General features: G+C 46.1%; 2 protein-coding genes and 1 long non-coding RNA gene across 8 annotated transcripts in view; 1 reads left to right on the top strand and 2 right to left on the bottom strand.

The window, feature by feature from the left end:
• MAP3K3 (mitogen-activated protein kinase kinase kinase 3) overlaps positions 1-1777 on the bottom strand; it is a 65783-nt gene extending 64006 nt beyond the window's left edge. For all 5 annotated transcript variants that reach the window (XM_046677624.1, XM_046677626.1, XM_046677625.1 and 2 more), the window contains exon 1: positions 1424-1777. In XM_046677624.1, coding sequence (XP_046533580.1) covers positions 1424-1427 — 4 coding nt within the window. In that variant the 5' untranslated portion in view covers positions 1428-1777. The remainder of the gene's footprint in view (positions 1-1423) is intronic.
• A 499-nt stretch (positions 1778-2276) lies between these two features.
• LOC124247401 (uncharacterized) lies at positions 2277-17744 on the top strand. The gene is made up of 3 exons (XR_006890715.1): positions 2277-2627; positions 15397-15508; positions 17366-17744. It is a non-coding gene; the product is annotated as an uncharacterized LOC124247401 (long non-coding RNA).
• LOC124247400 (translational activator of cytochrome c oxidase 1) lies at positions 10472-16199 on the bottom strand. 2 transcript variants are annotated; one of them, XM_046676623.1, is made up of 5 exons: positions 15692-16199; positions 14082-14185; positions 12585-12712; positions 11620-11797; positions 10472-11018 (listed from the first exon to the last, which is right to left on the bottom strand). In XM_046676623.1, the coding sequence occupies exons 1-5, from the start codon at positions 15969-15971 to the stop codon at positions 10818-10820; spliced, it is 891 nt and encodes a 296-aa protein (XP_046532579.1). In that variant the 5' UTR covers positions 15972-16199; the 3' UTR covers positions 10472-10817. The 2 variants fall into 2 exon arrangements, with proteins under 2 accessions (XP_046532579.1, XP_046532578.1); XM_046676622.1 differs by having other exon boundaries at positions 14082-14188; positions 15692-16198.
• Positions 17745-18103: the final 359 nt, after the last annotated feature.

Genomic DNA, 18103 nt, shown 5'->3' with positions numbered 1-18103 from the left:
AAGCCTTACTGGGTTCCTTTTTTTCCTACTGTCACAGGAGACTTTCCCCAGAAGAGCAAGCACTTCAGAAGTAAAGTATGGGAAGGAAATAGTAAGCCTAGCAAAGGAACAAACCCATCCCTTACCGAATGAGGGGCAGCATGGAATAGAACAAGGCAGTTCATTCAAAGCCAGAGTGTAGACATAGGCCACAAAAGAATATCTGCCCAATGTGACACAGCATACACTTAACCTCCTACAAAAATGACTTGACCTTGCTATAGGGCAAAGCAAACATTAACGTTCCCTCTTCACATGGGGCACTTCACAGATGGGATGAATAGCTTTGCACAGGATCCTTTCACTGCAGTTTTATCCCTTGATTATTTAGGACAATACCAAATACTCCGCAAAACTTGTCATTGCGGACAAGTGAATCACAATAACTGATCCAACGAGAGAAGCAAAGTACATCTAAAAGGTTATTTGCTTTTTAATCTAGTCCAATAGATTAAATAGATCATTTGCTAAGTTACCAAAAAGGACACGAAATACAATTCAGTTCAAATGCTGAGTGTGGAAGACATTAAAAGCTTTTCTTAGATCACATCTTCACAACAGAAATTGCAAATATTGATAAAAAGGAAATTATTTCGTGAGATTCTTTTGTGTAACGAAAGCTGCTCCCTTTCAAAAGTTACATAATTTCAGGGATCCCGCAAGATAAAAATAATGGATGTAAAACACTGTAACCGGATTTTTCAAAAAGTAGGATGTGAATTATAAGTGGCAGCCCCGACCAATTCCTAACCTCCAGCAATCTGCGTGCAGCTCAAATTTCTCAACAGTGCTGTTGATAACAGTGATTGCCGTTTTAATCTCCTCGCAGCCTGTCTCCCCGCACGCCCTGCCCCCTGCGCCGCGGCGCGCAGAGGGCTCGAGAGCAAGCCCCGGGAACTCTCACAGGCCGGCCAGTGTGAGCAAAGGGAAGGAAATGACACAGGCAGGAAAAAAAAGCAAATCAAGGAAAAGACACAACAGCAGCTGGGCCTGCACCAGCCTCCAGCCCGGGCCCCACACTGCGCTCTCGCTCCCCCGCCCTCGGGCTCGCGGGCCGGCTCGCTCGGGCTGGAGCGGGCTGCCCCGCCGAGCACGGGCCCTCGACTCGGCCGCCGCTTCCTCGGGATGCGCCCGCCGCGCGGCCCGGAAGGAGGCTGCCGAGGGGGCTCCGCCGGCCGGGACCGCCCCGGCGGGCCGGGGGGGCCAGAACCCCCGCCCGGGCCGCGGAGCCGCGAGCAGGGAGGCGGGCGCCGGCGGTCTGCAGCCCCGGCCGGGCGGGCTGTCCATGCCTGTCAGGCGGCGGCCCAGGGTCCTCCTCCCCTCAGCCCGGGGCGGGGCGACGCGAAGCAGCGCGGGCACAGGCCGGGGCGGTGGCGACACTCACCCATGGTGGCGATGGCGGCGGCGGCGGCTTGGGCCCGAGTGTCACCTGCGCAGCCGGGGCTGCATGCCGGGGGCCCGGGCGGCGGGGACGGCAGCGGGCCTGGCTCCGCGCGGGGGGCGCGGGCTGTGCTCGGGGCCCCCGCCGCCTCCCCAGGCTCCGGCTCCGGCTCCGCCCGCGGCCGGGCGCTGTGGCATGGGCAGGGTGGCCCGCTACATCCCTGGCGCTCCTCGGCTCGGCCCAGCCCGGCTTCGGCGGCGCCGCTCAACCCGCCCGCCCGCCAGTCCCTTAGTCCCGCAGTCGCTCCGTCCGGCCACCGTTCTCCACCTCAGGAACGCTCCGAAAAACAAACCGCTGGTCGCGCAGCTCTCCCCCTTGTCTGTCACTCACCCCAGCACTGGCCAATCCCAGGCAGTCGCCGGACCTTCGTACCACCCCTACTCACTTCACCAGCCAATAACAAGCAGGAAGCCGCTGCCCCCGCTCTCTCCCCAACTCGCTAACTCTCAGCCGCCAGCTAATCATCAGCACCACACGATGAACCATTCCCGCCTACTCTCGTAGGATGCCAATGGGCGAAGCCACGGCGGTTTCCGAGGGCTGTCTACCGCCTGCCAATCATAGGAACAGCGTCTGGTTCACTCAGCTGCTAGCCAATCACGTAGAGGGCTCTGAGCACCCGCCTCTGCGCATCCCCCGCTGGCTTGCCCGCCCTCTCTCCCCGGGAGGTATCGGTTGCTCCAATCACAGCTCACGCGTGAGGCCCCGCCCACATTCCCACCTCCCGTCAGTCACCCAAGGTTCGGCGGGTGCGCGGGCTGGCGCGGTTCCGCGCCCGCTACTTTGGGGCTGGAGTTTGGGAAGGTGGCTGGAGGGGCCCCCCGGCCTCCCTCCCTCCAGGCTCTCGGCGGTCCCTGAGGCTAGCGTCCTGCCCCTCCCTGTGCCCACACCGGGCGCGGAATGAGGGGGGAGGGTTCTGGCTCTGAACGCTTCCCGGCGTGAGGCCACCTCTGCCACCGGATCCCCTGGCAAGTCCGAGCTCCGGTCCAGGCGCTGCACTTGCCCAGAGGCAGGGGAGGCCTCACCGCTGCCCGCCTTTTCCTGGGTCTCATACCTCGAAGGCCACACCCTTCGAGGGGCCGGAGTAGTGCTGGAATGTGGGTCCTTGGAAATCTGGGAGTTCCGCCGCTGGCTTGGGCCGAAACCAGTAAGTGGCAAAATCAGAGGGGTTCTGTTGGAAAAAGCCTTTTTCTTCCTGGTTATAAAAGCAATACAAGCTCTTTGTACTAAAATTGATAAAGATACTTAAGTAAAAATCCCACCCCAGAGATAATTTTCTCTCTTTCCTACCGGGATACACAACATTTGACAAAAATCGCTTCATATTGTTTTGTAGTGCGCTTACATTTTATTATAAGTATTTTCCCGTGCCACTGACTATTGTTCCAAAACAGTTGTACTGGCTGCATGATATTTCAAATAGAGAGTGAACATAATTAATTTCCCCAGCCCCCATTGTTCAACATTTTATACACCTAGATCTTCAGATTCCAAGTTCACCACAATTAATATGGGCTCCCTTCCTCTGGTCCCTGTTCAAGTGTAATATAAATTAGATGCCAGAATAATCTTCCTCTGATGCCATTTTCAACTGTCAACTAAGAACATTTAGTGCTGGCTTTGCCTTGGGTGTCAAATCTCTTAAGAAATACCTTAGACTCCCCTCTTTACACCCTGTCCCCCAATATTTAATCAGGCCCCTTGTCCTGTTAGGTTGTTTTTTTCTCCAACAAGCTTTTAAGTCTATCATTTTCCCACTTGATTAGATCCCTACCCAGTTTATTGTAGTTCCTTAAGTATAATAATCTCTCTTTTCTGGGAAGGGGAGATAGAGTAAAGGGGAAAGAAAGTTAATACTTATCAGTCATTTACTATATGCCAGGCACATTATCTCATTTAACCTTTGCAATAACTAGGACATAAGTAATACTGTTGGCATTTAATGATGAAAGTGAAGCTCAGAGAAGTTAAGTATGATGTCCAAGTGGTAGAGCCAGGATTCATACCAGGTCTGTCTGACACCCAAAGGCTATGTATGTTCTTGCACTAGGCTAGTGTTTCTTGACCACTTTTTCATTATCAGCTCCCAAGGAGAAAATTTTAAATGACTTAATTAAATTTAAATTCTCCCTAATGAGAGAAATTAAATGCTAAGGAATAAGATTTTGTCAGGTAGGGCTGAGCTTTGAAGGCCACATACCATTGTATTATCTAAGATTTCTTTCACCCCTTAAGAATCATTTTTCACCCTTTGGGATATCACCCTCGTGAGAATGCATGTAATAGGCCAGTGCTGGAGGTCACAGTCTGCCAATCTGAGGCTCAGATCTTACCCTTAATTTTATTAAGCTGTGAGAAAAATATTTTAAAAAGGCACATTTATGCCAGTGGAAATCTTGCGCCTACTCCATTGCCTGTATCCAAAAGTCTGTTCAGCAGCTTCTCTTGGAATGTCTAAAACACACCTCTAATTTAACATATTTTACACTGAACTCTTGATTCTTTCCCCCGCTCCCCCCAAAAATACCCTGCTCCTCTATTTTCCCAACTGTTAAAATACAAACCTAGGAGGAATATTCCTTGATTTCACTCTTTCCGTAACACCCCATATCCAATCATTCAGCAAGTCTTTTCAGCTCATTTCAAAACGTATCTGAATCCGACCACTTGTTACCACTACCACCCTAGTCCAAGCCGCCATCCTCTCTCCTGGATGACCGCCTTAGCCTCTTACTTGGTCTCGTTTCCTCTGTGGCCACCCAACAAATGATTCTCCACAGAGCAACCAGTGATCCTTGTAAAATGTAATTCAGATCATGTCACTCCCCTGCTGTCAAGCCTCCAAAGGCTTCTCATCACACTTAGAATAAAAGTCAAACTCTTTGTCATGGTCTTCCAGGCCCAACAGGAGCTGGCCCCTGCCATCCTCTCCTACTTCATCTCTGCCACTGGCCTTCTTACCATACTTTGAACCTAACAAGCTCAGGACATTTCACCTCAGGTCCTTTGCACTTGCCATTTGTTCTGCCTGGAATGCTCTCCCTCAAGATGTTCCCATGGTTAATTCCTACATTTCTTTCAGGTCTCTGCTCAAATGTCAACTTCTTGAGTTCCTAACCACTCCATCCAAAATCTCTCTCTCCTCCATCATTCTGTGTCCCCCATTCTGCCTTATTTTTCTTCACAGTGCCTGTAATTATATATTTACTTGTCTTTCCTCCAACTACAATGAACATAAGCCGTGGATGAGCAGGGACTTTGTCCTGTTCACTGCTCTATCACCAGCACTTAGAATAGAGCCTCATACATAGCAGAGAACTGCAATACCACTAAAGTCTTTAGCTGAAAAGAGCCTTCTGATTTTCCTTCTACTGTTCTAGCAACCACTTTCTTTTTTTTTTTTTTAAAGATTATTTTTTTTCCCCTTTTTCTCCCCAAAGGCCCCCGGTACATAGTTGTATATACTCTTCGTTGTGGGTCCTTCTAGTTGTAGCATGTGGGATGCTGCCTCAGCGTGGGTTGATGAGCAGTGCCATGTCCGCACCCAGGATTCGAACCAAGGAAACACTGGGCCACCTGCAGCAGAGTGCCTGAACTTAACCACTCGGCCACAGGGCCAGCCCCTAGCAACCACTTTCTTTGAGGGCTTCATCCCATTGTCTGTCCCTTAACCAGCCATCTCAAACATTCCCACGCGCAGTTACCATACTGGACTTTCTTCTCAATTCCAGAGGTATCATCCCCTTGAGTATCTATCCCACAGGCACCTTGGTTCTACAGGTCCAAACTGAATTAATCATTTTCCTCCATAGTTCTGTATTTCCTCTGCCTGTGTTCAGTTCCCCAAGTTGGATGCCTTCGAGTTATCTAACTACAAAAGCTTCCTCTTCATTTCCCTTCCCCCAGGGCTAATCTAAGACCATGTCTCCAATCTGTCCACTCCTCTCCCATCCCAGTTCCACCATCCTATTTCAAACCACCAAAATCTCTTACTTGGATTACTTAGTGTAACTGCCTCCCAGTGTGTGCTCACATCACAGGGTGATCTTTTTAAAATGGACACCTGATCCTGTCATGCTCTACTTAAAAACTTTATAGTTTCCCATCTCCCTTAGGATAAGTCAAATATGGGAAAGTAGCCAACAAGGCCCTTCAGGACCCAGACCTTTCCTTCTCTGGCCACACGTTTTTCATTTTCCCACCTCCCTGACCCTGTCATTCAAATTCTATGTTCTGGCCGCACAGAACCACTGGCAGTTCGTCAATTATGACTCTCTCCTGCCTCTACATCTCTGCATGTGCTATTTTCTCTGTTTCAAACACTCTTTTCTCCCACTCTTGTCCCCACCCCATTCTGTCAGGGAAGAACTAAGCCTAAACATGACTCCCTCCAGGAGTGATGTTTCCAGACAGATACTCCCAAATCTGGGTACCAGAGCACATATCAAAGCACTTGTCCTGGTCTATTGTGATTGCCTTTAAGAAAGTAAACATAGGGACAGATGATGTGTCATTCAAATTGGTATACCTGGCATCTTTCATAGCGCATTCAAAAACCAAATATTTGTTGAATGAGTAAGTGAATCTTAAATGGGGATGTTAGTAATTGAGTGTAATTTCCACAAATGTGCCCTTTTAGCTATAAATTTTATCTTCTCTTTCTTTGTTGTTTTTCCCCTCACTCTTCATTTTCCCCACGTGAAGCCTCCCAGCTGGACCATGCCTTCTCAAATCTGTTCCCCTGGTTTTATACTGATTAGATGCCCCTGGTTAAGCACCTGGGCCATATCTGATCCCAAGAATCACAACCTACCCTTAGTGCTCAGGGCCTCAGAAAGTGCTGGTCCCATTGGGCAGCCCAATCATACACCAGCTGCACACTTTCCTTTGTTTTTGTTTTTTTTTTTTTTGAGGAAGATTAGCCCTGAGCTAAAATCTGCTACCAATCCTCTTTTTGCTGAGGAAGATGGGCCCTGAGCTAACATCCGTGCCCATCTTCCTCTACTTTATATGTGGGACACCTGCCACAGCATGGCTTGCCAAGCAGTGCGTAGGTCTGCACCAGGGATCTGAAATGGCGAACCCCAGGCCTCCCAAGTGGAACGTGCGAACTTAACTGCTGCACAACTGGGCTGGCCCCCACACTTTCCTTTTTTTATTTCAAGAGCAGAGGGACACCTGGACACATGATAGGGAACAATAAATACAAATTTGTGAATTCTCAATGAATTTGCTGTAAAAAAGAAAAGAAGCCAACTAAATTTGCACCTGATTTGATGAAAATTCTTTTAATTTAGAGGTGAAGTGGAATATATTCAGATTACCAATTCAACCAGTTAGTTTATCTGCATTGTTAAGGAATGATGTACATCTCATGGAAAATTTTTACAACCCTGATGTTTTATATATTATTGACATTTATTCTAAAGGAAAATCTCTTTCATTTTGAAATTCTATTCTATAAATTTAATACTTTGCAAGTGGGCAAAGGTAAAGAATGTTTATTGAAGCATCTTTTGTAAGATAGCAATCCAAATGTCCATTGATAGGAGACTAGTTAAATAAATTAAGGCACATTAATTAATACAATAAAATACTATGTAGCTACCAAAAAGAATGAAGCAGACTTCTCCATACTAATACCAACAAGTGTCCAGGATATATTCGGAAGTGAGAAAAAAAAACCAGGTTATAAAGCAGAAATGTAAAGGGTGATCACATTTCAATTTTTAAAAATGTTCATTCATACTTAGTGGGAAAAAAGGCCAACATTTATTGAACACTTACTATTACTAGACGCTGTTTTAAATTCTTAACATATATTAACTTTTTTCTCAAAACAGCCCTATGAAATAGGTACTATTATCCCCATTTTATAGATGAAGAAATAGGTGCAGAGGTTAAGTTCTCATCCACGGTTGCTAGCAATTGGCAGTCAGAATTTGTTCTCCAGCAGACTGGTTCCAATGACTAGAATAATATAGAGTAGATTGTTAATGGTTGTTGTATCTTAAGAGATAGGATTAGATGGGACTTTTTTGTTGTTGTTACATATTTCTGTAAGGTTTGACTTTTAAATAAACAATAAATGTTACCTTTTTACCCTAGACAAAAGAAAGACAAAAAGAGGAAAAGTGAAAACTGCTATCCTATTCACTGTCTGGGGATAGATAAGAGAGAAAGTGATTTCAGTTAAGACTAGTGTGGTATCTATCTTAACACTCTCTTTTGCCAGATCTGTTGGCTCATTTATTTTCTCTTCATAGAATATCTCCAGAGGAGTCCCCAGGGATTCAAATAAAAATCTAGAAGTTGGGGTCTCTTAGAGTTTGAAGCTTTATTGACTGCTATGTTCTAAATTTCAGAGAGAAAAAAAAAACTCGACGACATGGTTGAATTTCCATAGTTGGCTGGAGGCAGAGCCTTCACTGTTCCTGTTCAAATCAGTTAGGGCTGGGGCGGGGGTGGGGGTGGCAGGGTGGCGATGAGTGAGGGGCAGGGACAGGCAGCTATGTACTCCATGAGCACTTCTTGTAAGAGTCAAGGCTATGGACAGAATCTGTCACAGATACCTCCATCCACTGAAAGGACACTTGAAAGTGAGTCCCAGCCAGCTGCAAGGCGCTGAATGGTTTTGTGTTGCTAAGACAATGACCAAAGATAAGGCAAAGGTGACCCAGGACCAGACCCCATTCTTCTGACTTTAAGGTGTGCCTGACTCCTGGCCTCTCACATGCAGTCTCCCTAGTTGGACAACAATGTGATGTTTTCTTTCTTTAAAAATTTCTTCCCTGATAAAAATAATACATGATTTTAGAAAATAAAACTCAGTAATAATATCACCACCCAGAGATAACAAGTTTTCTTGTCTTTTTCAGAAAGTTCATATATGGGGCCGGCCTGGTGGCATAGTGGTTAAGTTCACGCACTCTGCTTTGGTGGCCCTGGGTTCATGGGTTCGGATCCCAGGTGCGGATCTATGCACCACTTATCAAGCCATGATGTGGCAGGTGTCCCACATATAAAATGGAGGAAGATGGGCACAGATGTTAGCTCAGAGCCAATCTTCCTCAGCAAAAAGAGGACTGGCAGTGGATGTTAGCTCAGGGCTAATCTTCCTCAAAAAAAAAAAAAAGTTCATATATACAGTATGATATATATTTAAAAATTTGGACCATACTATACACATAGTTTTGCCTCTTTGTTTTCCACTTAACATTATATTGTAAACATTTTCTCTGACATATTCTTTGAAAAATAATTTTTAGTGGCAGAATAACTCATACCCTCTCTATTTAACTATTCAGTTATATACTTATTTAACTGTTTAACTTATGTGGCTAAAGGTCTCTTTACCAGATCTGGAGTAAGGTTTCATTTCCACCTTTCCCGTATTAACTGCAGGGAAGACTGCAGGGCACCGCCAGGGGTCAGTACCGAGTCGTCTAGGATGCCTTGATGTAAGAAAATTGGTTACACAAGAATCCATATTAACAAATCCTATCTATTAGATTAGAGGACTATTCACATGAGTAGCCAAGTTCCCTCCCAGAGTAGGCTCCCTTAGTGCAGATTTCTCAGATCAGAAATTATCGGAGTATTTAAATTAATTTATATTCAACATTTACAAAACAGAGCTATTTTATAAACCAGGTCTATAAATATAAGATGTACTATTAGACCTGTTCTCACCTGCTTGGTATGAGACTGTGCATAAAATACTTGGTCTATTTTATAGGTTTGATATGAAAAACAAATAAATAACATATGAAAGTATCTTATAAATTACGAAACAGCATTTAAACTTTAAGTTGCCCTATTTTAATGAAGTGCTATTCAGATCCTTGGATGAGTTATGTCTTATAAAAACTAAAGAATCTCAGGTAGTATCAGGATTCTGAAATGAGGTATGAGAGCGTACGCTTTGGCATGATCATGGATTATTTCATGGATTATTTTCCTTCCCCCAGCCTTTGCTCTCCAGTTTTTGAAGTCATTGTGGAGTTAGTAATCTGTTTTACCTAGAAGCTGAAGTTATCATTTCTACCCAATTTGCTTTTGTTCTTTTCCATCCTCATTTACCTGACTCCTTCAGGAAAATGACTCTGAGCTCAGAACTGCCTTAAACAACTTATAAGTAGGTGAATAACAGGATCAAACAGCTACTCCAGGCCCAACATGTCTGATGGGCTACAGCACCAGTGGTTGGCACTCCTGGTCTCTCTAAAGCCAGGAGCAATTCTTAGGAGCAAAAGGCAGCAAGGACCCTATTTCCCACCTGGCTAGGTTTCTGACTCAGCCCTTCACCCTTCCTTCTGTTCTCCTTTCCTCTCCAGTTCCCAGTGCTCCATCATTTGGCATCAGTGATGAAAGAAGCTAGAGTTGGCGTTCTAGGGACCAAGCAGCTTTCAAAACTAGCTTGGCACTGCCTTTTCTGAGAGCAGTCCAACCTGCTGACAGGTCCACTCTGACTAATCTCAGAACACACAGGGGCCTGGGCAAAGTAGGGCCTGGGAGTCCCTTATCATTGGCACTTGATTTCCTACTGGGTTAGAGCCTTAAGATCCCTGGCAGAAGCAGGGCACAGAGGCCACATGAAGAGAACAAGGATGCATGTGCAGCAGCTTACATTGCCTTGGGACAGCTCGGGGGAGAGCAGTCCTGTGTCTTCCCTCTGAGGCCCTATGTCCTAGAGCAGGATCTAACACAGGGTACCAATTAAACAGCTTGTGCTCCTGATAAGTGCAGTCTCTGGTACATAGTAGGTGTTCAATAAATATTAGTTGCATGAACGAATGATAGGTTTAGGCCACTAGACCAGCAGTGGAGCAGAGTGCCTGGAGAGCTACATTTCTATGGTCAATCAAAAAACAGTCCTAGGAATGAAGCAGTGGAACTAAGCCTATAGACTTGAAAGGAAGTTAAGAGGGTCCCAACAACTGGACACAAACCCAGGAAAACTCAAGGGTCATACAACAGCAATGCAGCAAACCAGATCAATCACTCTTATTATTTCCGAGCAGTTTCTAGTACATGGGCCCTCCGGGCACCTACCATCCCGGCAAAGGCCAACTTTCTGAGATCAGAGTCTGATCAGCTAGCTGGCTCCACCCCGCATTGAGGAGGGAGTGGGGGCACTCATCCAGGAGGGCTCTGAGACCTCAGCAGGGCTGATAAAGAGGCCCCACGGAGATGTGGTGATTCCCTTGGCCACAGAGCTGCAGTCTTGGTCTTATGCCTCCTAACCTGCTAGGCCCCCCACCTGCTTCAGTCTCAGAGGATGCTACAGAAGCCTGTTCTCCAGAATAGGCTGCCAGTTGCCTTGGAAGGAGCCCAGTTACTCAATGTTGTCATAGACCTGGATCACGTCCTCGTGGTTGCCGAGAGCCTGGATGAGATGAGCAGCCTGCTCCAGGTCGGGGTCAGCCAGTCGCACTTTTGTGTTGGGGATGAACTCTAGCGTACAGGACACAGAACACAAGCCCAGGGAGTCCAGCTTCTTCCTCACTTGATGCAGTGAAGAAGCATCACAAATAAACTAGGGACAAAGGAAAGTCAGGAGGTGAGGAGTCAGAAAATAACAGGACAAAGCTGGAGAGAACTTTGTAAGACCTGAATGGAACTATTATAATGTATCACTGGGTCTGAGCTCTTCACTGGCAGAGAAATAGTTTTCAGCGTTCTGAATCTTTCCCATAGTCCTCAGTAGAGTGAGCCCTATCCATTATTCACTTAATAAGTGTTTGTGCAATATGTGAACTCTTTATGTCACCTGCACCCCAGGTACAGGAAAGAGGAAACTGAGAGGCATGCCTTAATGCATCTATTAGGACCCTCTCAGAAGTCCACCAAACACTAAGGCTTCATACTCACTCTATTTATTTTATTTATTTATTTTTGAGGAGGATTAGCCCTGAGCTAACATCTGCTGCCAATCCTCCTCTTTTTGTTGAGGAAGACTGGCCCTGAGCTAACATCCATGCCTATCTTCCTCTATTTTATGTGGGACGCCTGCTACAGCACGGCTTGACAAGTGGTATGTAGGTCCGCACCTGGGATCCAAACTGGCAAACCCGGGGCCACTGAAGCGGAATGTGTGAACTTAACCACTGCGCCACCAGGCTGGCCCCCATACTCACTTTAAAAATGTTCTTTTCCTCTTCGTCTTCAGTTTCCTTGACATCCTCAGCTCCTGCTTCGATTGCCAGCTCCAGGGCACGCTCTAGGTTCACAGCTTTCTTCTCTCTGTCCTCCATTCCAACCACAATCACCCCCTTTTTGTCAAAGGAGTGGCGAGCTCCTTCAGCCATCATTCCCCTGATAGGAAAGGAAACAAGTCAGAGTGAATGTCTTTAGACACTCAGCCACCACGAAGCGCTGCGTTCTAACACTCTACTTCCCACCCAGCCTCTGGAGTACAGACAGACGTGGAGCAGCTCTTTTCCTGAAGGAGAAGATGCAGCTACTGCTGGGCAAAGGAACAATCCAAACATATCCCCACCCTCTATTTTCTGCCCTGATTGGAGTTTAGAGGATGCAAAGACTTTGCTCATCAGTTCCTGTGCCATTAAGATTCCAGTCCTGGTGGGCTGGCCCAGTGGCACAGTGGTTAAGTTTGTGCACTCTGCTTCAGCAGCCCGGAGTTTGTGGGTTCGGATCCCAGGCGAGGACCTACACACCACTCATCAAGCCATGCTGTGGCGGCATCCCACATATAAAGTAGAAGACTGGCATGGATGTTAGCTCAAGGCAAATATTCCTCAAGCAAAAAGAAGAAGATTAGTAAAAGACGTTAGCTCAGGGACAATCTTCCTCACTAAAAAAAAAAATTCCAGTCCTGGTGGTACATTTTAAGACCTGGACATTATATGGCTGTAGATGGGATGATGGGATGAAGAGGCCTTTCTACACTTGATGAACAAGTCTTTTGGATCCTGCCTAGTACAGAACACATTAAAGAAGAATAAATGATCCCATTTGGATTCTGTTAAATATGAAGTGTGCTTAAAACTTGAAACTCTACCAGGAACAACAGTACTTTCCTTGCAAAGAATTGGAATCTCAAGGGTCCGTCCCCTTCTACTCTCTCCAGACACACACCTACCCATTCTTGTTCAGGATATGTTTGATGTCTGAATGGCACTTGGAGCCACTGTTAGATAATGCTTCAATGAGCAGAGAAGAGCCACCAGGGCCTCGACCCTCATACAGCAAATAAACATCCTTGGTTTTCTGCAATAAACAACATGACACATTTTCCTATTTCCCAATTCCCTCCTACATGTCAGCCCAGAACCACAGACACCACAAAGTTGACTCTATTGGATGAGCTCTCTCAGCTAGAGCCTAGGCTTTCAAGTCTTTATTTTTGTCCCCACCCTCTGAGAGGAGGTCCTTGGGACCAACTTTTGAGGTAATTGGAGGTACCACCCCTTCCTTGGAAGGGAGTCTATTTTTCTGGTCCCTGAACAATCAATCAGCCATCTCCCAGTTTTGTTTCCTCCCCTCCTCTGCCCCCTGCTAAATCCCACATCTGTCCCCTAGTCACTCCCACCAAGACTCATCCTCTTATACCCCATCCTGCCTTAAACCCACCTGTGAAGTCTCAATGCTCCTACCCCTGCGCTGCTGAGTACTGCTGTGGGAAATTGCACAGACCTGGGCCCTATCATAAGCGCAACTGACAATAGCGTGGCCACAAAATTTAAACAATCAATCAAAAACTTTAGTGACCAATCTCATCTGGATGTCCCATGTTGCCTCTGCTCATCCCTTGCCCATGCATCCGATCTTCACCACTCTCTCCAAGCCCTGCTGCCTTCCCAGCGACTCTCAACTGATGACTTCTTCCTCTTTTACAAGGGAAATAAAGGACCACCAGGCAGGGGAAAACCCTCATGAAGGCAGTATGTATAATGGAGAGAGCACAGGCTCTGCAGTCTGACTGTCTGGTTTCAAGTCTGTCATGTTCTGTGTGACTTGGTCGCCTAATCTTTCTGTGCCTCAGTTTCCACTTAAGACTGTTTTGAGGATTCAGTGAGATAATGCATACAGAATTCTTACCAAAGTGCTTGGCTTAGAGTAAGCACTCAATAACTATTAGCTTTTAAGATGATTATGACTTCTTCAGATCCTTCCTACTTGCCCCAGAGGAAGTGGTGTCCCCTCACCTGGCTCAAAGGTAATTCCCACACCGGGATCTACATCCCTAGCCGTCCCACCATTACTATCACCCACAGTCTTCCCTTTTCTACTGGCTTTTCTCCTTTAGGGCATATCTGAAAAAGAAAAACAAACCTTTCCTCAATTTAACACCAGGGCTTTCCCCACACTGTGCCTTTTCCTTCTACCCCATCTCCTCACAACTTGACTAAGCAGTCCTAGGCTGTATGGTTCTGTACATTATCTACCCATCCTATTCCTGATTGTGCTCCCATAACCAATGTCCAAGGACAGAGAGCCACTAGAAGGCTCTGGGTTGAGGATGTCAACCACAATGCTACTCTTCTCTCTGATAATTTAAGGAATGTTTGGTGGCCTTTCAGACATGGACCCTAGAGGGGCTGTGATCAATAACAAGAATGTCAAACTGAGGACACACCTCCATTTTCAGCGATGCCTCAATTGTTGACTTGGGCATGTGTTTGCTGCGACACACTTCCAAGATGCTGGCCAGATTACTGTTGAGCTCAGGGTTGGGGCCTCCTTCTGAGACAGACAGAAAAGAGTAAAGACATCTCATTATAGCATGGAATAAAAAGGGATTTCTGCCCCCTCCACCCCACAAGCCAAAAGAGTACCATGTCACCACTTAGCTCTCAGTTAGTTTATCCAGAGTTTGAATGGGATATGAAGGAGAAGTATTTTGGAAAAGTAGTTTCTTTTTTTTTCTTCAAAGATTAGCACCTAACAACTGTGCCAATCTTTTTTTTTGTTTGCTTTTTCTCCCCAAATTCCCCCAATAGATAGTTGTATATTTTCATTGTGGGTCCTTCTAGTTGTGACATGTGGGATGCTGCCTCAGCATGGCCTGTTAAGTGTGCCATGTCTGGGCCCAGGATCCGAACAGGCGAAACCCTGGGCCCCTGAAGCAGAGTGCGTGAACTTAACACTCGGCCACAGGGCTGGCCCCCTGGAAAAGTAGTTTCTAATTCACTCTGTCTTTAAGGATGGATATCTTTCTGCTAGGTTTCAGCAAACATCACCTTGCATCAGATGAAGAGGGAAGGGATGTAAATAGTACCACATTTTCTGGACTTATTAGTACCCCTTGCTCTGACTCTACTATTTTGTGCATAATTACTGAAATACTCATATGACATCGAAATCATGCTGTCTCTGAAGGTAGGAGCTATATGTCAGTATCCTTGTATTACCAATGCATGGCACATAACAAACACTCAATAGTCTTGGTTGAACTCAACATCAAGAATTTAGAAGAAAAGGAAGCAAAGAGAAATACCAGGCATGAGTTCTAGAGGTAAATAAATATTTACTGAGTGCCTATTATGTGCCAGAAACTACTTCAAGGTGAGCATTATCCTGTTTTACAGAAGGGAACTGAAATTCAGCGAGGTTAAGCCATTTGCTCAAGGTCATACAGTTAGTAAGTTACAGAAACCAAGTTTTCCTGACTCCAAAGTCCATGCTTTTTACAGGGCTTGTCCACTCCTACATATATCTGATATTAAATACAAAAAAGCCTTGTTACAGTGGCTATACAACTGAGAAGAGACATTGTTGCAAACCCACCTTCCAAGAAAATGTATCTCAGGAAACCCTAAGGAAGCAAACTGAGGCCTGGGCAAGTAATAACTTTACTCAATGCCCTGCCACAACCTACGTGCTACCAGAGGGGACTGCAGACAGCTTGATTTGTCTCTTCAGGAGAGATACACACGTGACTTTACTCTTAGGGTCTGTTTCTATGAAGAACCCAGCTACAGACTAGGATGAAGTCACTTTTACCATCTTATCTTCCTAAGAGCAGCTCCGTGACAAGGTGACAGACGGTTGGCGTCTGGAAAGGTGAGTGGGGACACGGGATGTAGGTAGGTGTTTTGAGGGCTTATGAGGTGGGCAACGGTGGGAACTGGGGAAGGAAAACAAAATGAAGAGCCAAGGATCGGAGTAGGCCCTGACCTAGCTCCGGGAGGCAAGCGAGGCCCTGGGCACAGAGACGGCAGGGGCAGGTGATCGTCAGGTTCTTACCTTTAACCGCTAGGCGGATGCTCAAACAGAGCTTGGAGAAGATGCGACTTCTTTCAGTGTCCTTGGGACCCTTGATATGCCGGACTTTGGACCATTTGTTGTGCCCGGCGGGGACCGCCGCGGTGAGGTGCAGCGTCCTACCCTGAGAGGGGCTGCAGCCCGAGGTCTCAGGCCAGGAGGCCAGTGGGGCGCGCGGAAGAGCCGCCCGGGCCCCGGGGACTCGTGCCCGCAAGCAAGGGGCAGCGGCCCTGCTCAAGCTGAGGGCGCCCCAAGCTGCCATCGGCTTCGACCCTGGGCCAAGGTCAGCAAGAGCAGCGAAAGAGCAGCGGCCAAGGTCAGTACGTTGCGTCTACCGCCGAAACAAGCAGTTCTGGAGCCTACGGTCGCTTCCACCCGTTACCAAAGACCCAAAGGCCCCGGCCCTCCCCGGGTAGTCCGAATGTCAACGACCCCGCACCATCTCCGCCGAAGCCGGGAGTGGGTACTCCCGGTAGTGTAGCACACTTCCTTTCCCCGGTCCGTTCCAAAAATACGTCCGCAGCGCCCGAAAACTCCGTTCCGCCGTCGCACGGTACTCGCTCCTCTCCCGCAACTGCGCAGAACCGGGGCCGAGGTGGAGCGATTCCATGCTCAATCCCTCCCGGTTGCGTGGGGAGCTCAGTATTCATTTGCCACAATGTTCTGATAGAGATACATCTGAGTTATGAAACTGATTTTGCCTCCGAATTGCTTCCCAACTCTGAGCAGGTCCAGAATGATAAAAGTTTTATTGTTGCAAAGAAATGTATAATTTAACCGCTGCCCAGAGATGATGTGCCCAATCACAGAGAGAGAGAGAGAGAGAGAATCAAATTTCCCTCTCCGTTTTCTCTCTGCTTACCCCAAAGAGCAAACCAAGGCCGTTAGGAGGAGAAGATAGAGAAGAAACAAAGTGGCAATTGCTGAAAAACTTCTCAGTGGCTCCCCATGCTGGTGAGACTAAATCCAAAGGATCTGGCGTGTTAGAGGACAGGACTGTGTGAGAATTAAGCCTGTGGCCTCTGGAGTTACACTGGGTGGGTTCAAACCCTGGTTATTACACTTACAAGTGTAACCTTGGGCAAGTTCTTTTATTTTCCTATATTTCAGTTTCCCTATCTGTAGAACGGCCTTGCGAGGATTTAATGGGATAATGGATGCAAATTACATAAGCATAGATTTTATGTTAGTTATTATTATATAGGAACTTCCATAATCTCAGATCTACTCATTTTTCCTGTCTTATGTCCTGACACTACACTCTGGTTGGTGGGAGTTACTCACTGTACTCTGAATACAAATTCTTTATCACCTCTTTGCTTCTCTCTGCTTGGAGGGTTCTTCACTGTCTCGCTCGTAAGATCTTTATCATGTGTCAAGACCCAGCTCAGCTGTCACCTCCTAGGCAAAGACTTCTTACAAGTCCTCCTTTGAATTTTTAGCTGTAACTAATAGTTCACTTATGAATTGTTCCTTTATTATTGTTTATTATCCAAGCTACTTGGGCTTGGCACTCTCCTCCTTGTATTTGGCGGGTTAGAAACCCCAGATTGCTCCTAGTACTTCTCCCAATTCCTGTATTAAGCACAAACGTGTGTCCTTGCTGGTCTGTGTTCTACTTCACTTCACCTGGATTGTTTTTGTTTTTCCTTCCAGATTCAGCTCAGGCATCATTGCCCACCAGAAGAAAACATCTCTAAATTGTCCAGTTAGGCTCAGATGCCCTACTCTGTGTGCTCACATAATCCTTCATGCATGTCTGTTCCGTAGCACTTACCTTTTTTATATCAAAATGTTTGTCTCTGCCATATTAAATTCTTTGAGAGCAGGGCTGTATTCCTGTGCCCAGCACAGTTCGTTTTTTTAAATAACTTTATTAACATATAATTCACATATAAGTTACCAATTTAAAGGATGCAATGCTTTTTAGTATATTCACAGATTTGTGCAGCCATCACAATCACCACAGCTGGCAACCACCAGTTTACTTCTGTCTCTATGGGTTTGCCTATTCTTGACATTTCACGTAAATGGAATCATACAATACGTGGTCCTTTATGACTGGCTTTTTTCACTTAGCATAACGTTTTCGGGTTCATTCATATTTAGCATGTATCAGTATTTCATTCCTTTTTATTGCCAAATAATATTCCATTGTATGATTATACCACATTTTATCTATCCATTCATCAGTTGATGGACATTTGAGTTCTTTCTACCTTTTGACTATTATGAATAATACTGTTATGAATTCATGTACAAGTTTTTATGTGGACATGTTTTCATTTCTGAGTATATACCTAGTAGTAGAATGGATTGGTCATATAGTAACTCTATGTTTAAACTTTTGAGGAACTACCAGACTGTTTTCCAAAATGGTTGCATTTTACATTC

The sequence above is a fragment of the Equus quagga genome, chromosome 11 (genome assembly GCF_021613505.1).
Source record: "Equus quagga isolate Etosha38 chromosome 11, UCLA_HA_Equagga_1.0, whole genome shotgun sequence".
NCBI classification, from domain to species: domain Eukaryota; kingdom Metazoa; phylum Chordata; class Mammalia; order Perissodactyla; family Equidae; genus Equus; species Equus quagga.
This window is presented reverse-complemented; position numbering and strand designations above follow the sequence as displayed.